This window comes from Embiotoca jacksoni, unplaced genomic scaffold (genome assembly GCF_022577435.1).
Source record: "Embiotoca jacksoni isolate LCO1_2020_lvr unplaced genomic scaffold, fEmbJac1.0.p SCAF_13, whole genome shotgun sequence".
In the NCBI taxonomy this organism is placed as follows: domain Eukaryota; kingdom Metazoa; phylum Chordata; class Actinopteri; family Embiotocidae; genus Embiotoca; species Embiotoca jacksoni.
This window is the reverse complement of record NW_027185263.1, coordinates 6,919,016-6,926,448: the sequence shown is the minus strand read 5'-3', so window position 1 is coordinate 6,926,448 and position 7,433 is coordinate 6,919,016. Positions and strand designations below refer to the sequence as shown.

The 7,433-nt window shown below is 40.0% G+C and overlaps 1 protein-coding gene across 1 annotated transcript; it reads right to left on the bottom strand.

Annotated features, from left to right (window-relative positions):
* Nucleotides 1–2,533: 2,533 nt before the first annotated feature.
* rab38c (RAB38c, member of RAS oncogene family) lies at nt 2,534–7,190 on the bottom strand. The gene is made up of 4 exons (XM_069146074.1): nt 6,835–7,190; nt 5,697–5,827; nt 4,524–4,661; nt 2,534–2,805 (listed from the first exon to the last, which is right to left on the bottom strand). The coding sequence occupies exons 1-4, from the start codon at nt 7,025–7,027 to the stop codon at nt 2,647–2,649; spliced, it is 621 nt and encodes a 206-aa protein (XP_069002175.1). The 5' UTR covers nt 7,028–7,190; the 3' UTR covers nt 2,534–2,646.
* Nucleotides 7,191–7,433: the final 243 nt, after the last annotated feature.

Below are 7,433 nucleotides of genomic sequence, written 5' to 3'. Positions count from 1 at the left end.
GGAGAAAAATGTCAATTTGAGTGACGTCTTCTGCTTCATGGAAACATCCTGAATGCACATTGCAGAAACCATATATAGCGCCATTTATAGCGCCACAAATAGGTTTTATATTGCATGTAGTGTAGTGCACAGAGAGTGCAGTTACAAATGTGTTGCATTACAAGGCCCAGTTATTACACTTTGGAAGGGAGTGAAGTAAAATATAAAGCAGATGCCTAATTTGAAAACATGGAATTTCAAATAAGACTCGAGGCAGACTCAACAAAAGCGTCTGTGCTGTCGTCGCTGTGAAGAAAAAAAGCAGCACGTATTGTGTTTTTGATCGGCAAGAAATTGATTTTGGGGTGAAAGAAAATGCCTCACATCCACAATGGAGCCAACAGTTTGACAGTGAGTCACTTTTGTGTGAAAGTCATTTGTGTCTAGAGTGAAGGATACACCTTTTGAGGATGTTCACATGTACTTTAGTCTCAAAATGTCAGTTATTACAGACTGAAACCACATTCATACGGAATAAAATGAATATTGTTGCTCGTCAGAGATCCAACTGTATATCATGAAAAGACAGAGTAGCACGGGAGGAACCATAGATGTCTAAATTGGTTTACACTTTACTGCTATTCCTAATTAAAGGAATTCTCAATCCAGTAATAGCCTTTGGGTTTTATCAACTAATTGAACGTTCTGTTTATTGGACATATCTGCTGAACTGCCTCTTCGTTATCTCCACATTTAAGTTGGTTTCTGACTGCAGAGCATTCTCGTGTGTTTTTCTCAGCAGCATGCAAAATCGGATGTTCCAGTCCATCTGTTCACAATACAGTGTCAAAGAAAATATTCGTACATGTTACAGCTGGGAATATAAGGGCTGTATATCCTTCAAATATTAATGTTACAAAAGGGTTTCCGCTTACATTGCCGGAATCTTTCCCAGATTGACAGTACAACCTTTATAATGTAGTTTCACGACAACGTCAAGTCATTATATATGTTCTCCTTTAATATTCTGTTTAATTAAAGTGTTACCAGATAAAACTAGTCTCAAAAACAGGAACAGACAACATGATTCTGAAGACTGTGTGGGGAAAATAGAGCAGGGCACTACAGACAGTAAGCACGATGTCCTTTAGTGCACACAGGTTTTCAAATCATGTGCTTCTGAAAAATCTCAAATCAATCATTCAGTTCGGGTAATATATTTATGAACTTTTTTGATGAACTTGATTGATACCACTTTCATATAATATATGATATTACAGCCAGCAGCCAGTTAGGTTAGTTGAGCATAAATACTGGAAACCTTTGGCTCCTTCGGTAGGAAAAATCTGCCTCCAAGTACCTTCAAAGCTCACTATTTAACCCTCATTTATTTAATCTGTGTTTAAATCACAGTTTCACAGGCATGACAGTGGCAGACTATTTCTTGGCCACACTAACTTCCTGGAGCCTCCTTTAATTCCCGGGCAGCTGCTCTGAGCCAAGAACAGTCCAACGCACAACATACATGAAACGACAAGTTTTAAAGCTTTACTTTGAGTCTGGAGGTGGTGTTAGGTGGATTTTGTTACCTTTGGACAGAGCCAGGCTGTTTCCAGTCATTCTTATGCAAAACTAACCAGCTGCAACCGATAAGTCTTATATTAAACAGACAGATAAATCCTCTCACTTGACTTTGTGACAGAAAGATAATGAGCGTATTTCTCAAAATGTCAAACTTTTGCTTCAAGATTATATCATTCAATTACTGTTTTAATGGCCATTAAAAATTAACTTTGTCTATGAAATTTATCAAATTAGAGTCGCACTCGCCCTTGTCAACTGTGTGGATTGAGACACCGTCCTGTCTGTAACTTTGGGTTCAAGCTCAACTAAAACCTCTCATGATGGCCAACGTCAAAAGAAGTGAAGCACTGAACCTTTGTCTGTAAACGCTGCATAACCGGCAGACTCAACAAAAGCGTCTGTGCTGCCGTCGCTGTGAAGAAAAAAGCAGCATGTATCATTTGATGAATGTCAAATATATATTTAAAGGAAGTAAAAGACACATGCAGAAACTTTACATGTTAAATATAGTGTGTACTAACTTATAAATCAAAGCATTTACACAAACTATATAAGACCTTTTAAATATCTCTAAAGGCAATGATAAAAACACTGTAGACTTTCTGGTGAAAAGGATTAAATAAACAAACTTAGCTTTTTCCATAATTGTTAAACATACATTATAAACTAAACAAAAAAGTGATATATCCGTCTTATATGGATCACATTTGTCAACATATAGTCTAAAAAAAATGTAACAATTAATTATTTATTTTTTACTTTAAATAAAAATTACAAAAAATATTTAAGACTTTTTGAAGATCTGCAGGAACCATGTTTAAAATGTCAAACGTCTCTCTTTTGTGTGCCAGATGTCATGTTTGGCCGCAGTCTGACAGCAGCCTATTAGAATTGTTAAAAAGAGATCGACACGTTTTACATTTTTCTTCAATTATCACTGGGATCTGAGATTGCGGGAACACAGAGGTGATTTTTTTTTTTTTTTTTTTTTTTAATACAAACAGTCCCTGAGCCAAACTTATCTCCTCGCTGTGGTGTCACAGCTGTTCACTTCCTGGTTGGTCTGTGTGTGAGCACGAGTCATCATTTCACGCACGACGAGCAGTTTAGATGATCTTTTGTGGTGTTGGAGAATTCAGACAGCACGAGGGAGCCTGGGTCTCGCTCCATCAACGGGCTCTCCTCATTGGTCAGGATGTGCTTGACCAAGCAGTGCGCTGCTTCCTCGATGTTTGTGTTTCCCTGAGAGAGAAAACAAGAAAAGTAAAAGAGCTGTAAAAAAATCACGTGCTTCGTTAGCACACTGGTGCTGTTAATCCACGGATGACAGTGATTCCCTGATTTTCATATAGGTTGACGTTTGTGGTTCGGAGTCCACAATGTCTTGACAATTATTCTTTGGATTGCTGTGAAATTTGCCAATCGTCTTTTGATCGACTTTAATGACTTCGGTGATCCCTTAACTTTTAATTTGGTTTTATTATCAGGTCATAACTTCAGGTTATCGAGTATTTAGATTAACAAACAAATACCGGAAAAAAACATGACATATATATATATATATATACAGGCTAATCTAAGATAATGAAGACGGTAAGTGTTATAGTTACCTACTAAACATCTTTAAGTTAGCATTGTCATTGTGAGGACCTCAGCATGTTAGCATTTAGCTCAAATAGGTGCTATAATGGTGGCATACTTTGCATAAACCCAGTATACTGGTACTATTTGACTAAATGATGGCCAAATCACAATGTTAAGACGCATGTTTCACTTTTGCGATAAAAACATTAAAACATTTGTCATGTTGAAACATTGATGGAAGCACAAGTACAGAAGAGTTAGACAGAAAACTGACTTGGCAATATCGATTACACAACAATATCAAAGCAAGTTAACACCAGCTAACATAAGCTCATGGCCTTAAAGCTACAGAACCAATATAAGGGTTCATTTTATCACCGAAAAATTACCCCCCCCCCCCCCCCCCCCCCCAAAAAAAAAGGCATGCTGTCCATTTTCTCCTTTCAAAATGTCACTGCAGTTTTGCTTTAATCCTTTATTTGCAGAGGGTGAATGCTCCCTCCTTGTTTATTTCCTCTCTCAACCTTTGATAAAATGCAATCCGATGACAGCCAGGTGAACAGGAATGTGTTGTTTGCAGTGCACTAATGTCCCATCACCTCAATTCTGGGCACTAGGTTAAAAAGATGTGCTGCCTCAGAAGCCACAGATGTTGAAAAATGTCTAACGGAGCCCCGTATTGTAGTCAGAGCTGAAAACACTGTCTATTGAAACCTCTGCAAACATGTCGCACAGTCTGTTGGAAACCCGCAGTTACTCTTTTTGTCCTGACCTGTCTGCCGAGCCTTCATGTTCAATAACCACAAACTGTCTCGGACTTTCACTCCGGTGTGTAACTCATTAGACAGGGTCTGGACGAGAGGGGAAAAAAAACAGACCTCTAATTCGCACCAGACTGCAGGCATTCCTCCGTTTGTCTCTTGAGAGCACGGCGAGTAAAGTTCTCTAACTGTTAGTGTCTGCAGTGAAACACCCTGCAGAAATGTTCAGAATCATTTATTTTTACAGTGGATCTTTGTTTTACTAACCTCGCTATTGTTTTACCCTCCACATATGTAGTTACGCTGAGTGTATAAATTATGTATAGAACAGATGACTGAACTGTTTAAGTCTTTTTTTTGTCTTTTTTTTTTTTTTTGTCTTCGCCTCAAGTCAGTTCCCTTTTATGGCACAGAACTACTCTTTTCATTTAGGGGTTAATCAAAAAAGGCCCCTAACCTTTAATGATGCCGGCCCACATTTGCATAGAAATCACTAGTATATTAAATGATCTTTGGAAAAAAAAGCTTCTACTGCATCGATCTCACTTTGACTGGCTCAGAAAGTTGCAGTAATTGCCTCCAAGGTCACACGCCCTTGCGTTTCCCCTCGCGCACCTTTGCGGAGGTCTGAAACCAGCCAGCAAAGCCATTCTCCCTGCAGAACGAGTCGAGTTTGGGCTGTTGGGAAGACAGCTGGTCGGACTTGTTGGCCAAGAGTACAGCTGGAACTGGCCTCCCGTGGTTCAGAGTCACCTTGGAAAGAAAAGAATCAGGTTACATTATGGATGTAGGAATGGTAGTATAATATAACTTACTTTTAGGATCAAATTTCAACGATATAAGAATTTTGGATTAAATACCCTTTTTAATCTACCTTAAGTACATTTTAAATAGTCTTCTAAATGTAAAGGTGGCAATGTTCAAAAAATAACTTCTAGATCATGTCTTAAGACAAAAGTCATCATCGAGAAACCAGATAATTGTTCAAATGGGGGTATCGGCACACCCTTTCAGGCAATGTTTCGCTGAACGCATAGTTTTGCAGTCACTTAAAAATGACAGAAGTCATTTTCAGTTTCAGAAAGTTACACCTGCAATAACAGATTTTTTTTTTGACGGCAAAATCAAATTGAGAACATGACATTGATAAATGTCTTTTTTGCTGAACCAAACAAAAATATTAGATAATTCTCTGTAGGTTCATTAGAGCGACAAATTGGTCATTGGTATTATGTAATAACTAGCTGCTTTACGATGTCAACATGCTTCTTTAGGAGTGCTCGTCTAATGGAAGATGAGCACCTCTTCCCCTAACGTCTTTGTAATGTTCCTCTCCAAAGCCAACACTCAAATCGGTATAGACGATTAAAAATAAAGCTGCCCGTGGTGTTTCCATGACGATAAAAGTTGCATAACTTTAAGGAAGTAGTGACTTTGACATAAAAATTGTTAAAACTTCTCTGTTTCAAGGAGACACCTTTACTGAAACAGTCTGCCCCTCCGAGCCAGCATCAGAGAGGTGGGAGAGAAAGGGGTTTTCAGAAACCTTTCAACCATCAGACAAGCAAATTGAAATTGGTTGAGGCATAATGACTCCTTAAGGACTTCCAACTCCCAACAAAGTATGTTTTGCCTTTTCTGCCCTTCCCTTCCTTCCGGCCATGTGCAGGCATGATAGGGATTTTTACACCCTTTGAAAGGGACAGAATGACGGAATATAGAAAGTCGTCAGTTTGAGCCACAGCTGGTCAACATCCAACACAGTAGCACAAACTGTAGTCGTCTAACTTTTGAGTCCAGGTCATCCTTCCACTTCAGCACGGCATCGAACGTTGAGGCCCTCGTCACATCGAACACCACCAATGCCCCTACCGCCTCCCGGTAGTAGACACGAGTCATGTTCCCATACCGCTCCTGTCCTGGGACGCAAAAACACACACACACACACACACACACACACACACACACACACACACATACATACATACATGTTCATATAAAGACACCTTTCGATGGAAAAATAATGAACTCATCATACTTGATTGATTTATTGGTCTATCTGTTGCACAACATGGTTCTATAGTCTCAGTGACAACGTCTTTGTACTTTTATCTTGTGACCTACAACCTCACTCAGTACTATCTACAAAATCAGATATACAGAGGAAGTGGGGGTGACTGTCAACTGTTTGTCACACTGTGTTCAAGCTGAACTACGGAGAAGAGACTTCGAGCAATGCTGGACACCTTTCTTTGAGTGTGCATGTATTTGCTCCTTCTTGCAAGAATAAATGTCCGATGTGTTTGATTTTTGAATCCAGCCTCTGAGTAAATTTTCTATCACCTTTCAAGTCCATAAAATTAAATCAAGACCACAGCATGGTTTGTTAGTGACAGATACAGGAGTGTGTGTGTGCTTAATCTACAGTAGCCACCATCATGTGACTTATATTATAAGCATGGGATCACTTGAGTCACAGCCAGGCACAAGATCTACATTCCTCGACCAGGCATCAAATGACAGGGAGGGACCCAGGCATCCAGTGGATGAACATACACTCACTGCAAGAAAATGCGTTTATAGCAATTCACTTTTGTCTTATCTTTCCCTCCTTGAAGCAAAAAAGCTGGTGAAAAATGTTATATTTGTATTCTAGTGCGGCACTCCGTCTTATTCAGTTGTTTCAAAATATTAATTAAGAGCGAAATTGCATGATAAAAGTTAGATGTTTGTGGTTTTTCACTCCTCTCTAAATCTGCTCTCAAACTCATTTACAAAGCTACCTGGCGAGGCAGCTTTAGTTTTCACAGCTGCTGAAACAAATGGTTTCCAGATAACCCCAAACACACTGGCACACTGTTGTATATTACCCCGACGTATAAGCTCGTAAATCGGGTTGTATGGGGGTCGTTAAAGTTTTACAGACCTGCTATGTCCCACAGCTGTAGCCGGATCACGGTGTCATTGTCCCAGTGCAGCACCTTCAGGGCGAAGTCAACTCCGATGGTGGCTCTGTAGTGCTGGGAGAAGATTTGATGCACGTACCGCTTGATGATGGACGTTTTTCCGACTCCCAGGTCCCCGATGACAAGGACTTTGAACAAAAGCTCCTGCTGCATGGCTGCAGCTCTACAGGAGAAAGCAAAACTCCTCCGCGGTGTTGCAGAAACTTTAAGAGGGATGCTGATGCGCAGCTATCACAGCACAACCGAGTACTCGAACTGCCACTGTTGTTAACAGGACATTGCCCTCCGTCCAGTTCACTGACGAAAAGGTAACACGAGTCCTGTATCAAGAGAGACGCTGTCACAACCGCCTGCAGACTTGGAGTCCACCAGTCTTATCAGACAGGACTTTGTCGTTTGGAGGAGCAGCTCCAGCTGTTAAGATCTTCAGGCACCCCCCGTAAATATCGGCTTCAAAGTCAGCTGTGGTGGAAGAGAAGGCTCCTCGGGTCTTTTGATATTTTATTTTTTATTTATTTTTTTAAATCCAATTTGCCCTGTCACAAGTTCGGCAAATGTT

Bases quoted from the DNA above. Each gene is read 5' to 3' on its own strand.
- rab38c (XM_069146074.1), bottom strand. From the start codon at position 7,027: ATGCAGCAGGAGCTTTTGTTCAAAGTCCTTGTCATCGGGGACCTGGGA. The intron at 5,828-6,834 runs GTCTGTAAAACT...TTTGCGTCCCAG, and splicing joins ACAGCTGTGGGACATAGCAG to GACAGGAGCGGTATGGGAAC. The intron at 2,806-4,523 runs GTGCGCGAGGGG...TTTCTCTCTCAG, and splicing joins GGTTTCAGACCTCCGCAAAG to GGAAACACAAACATCGAGGA.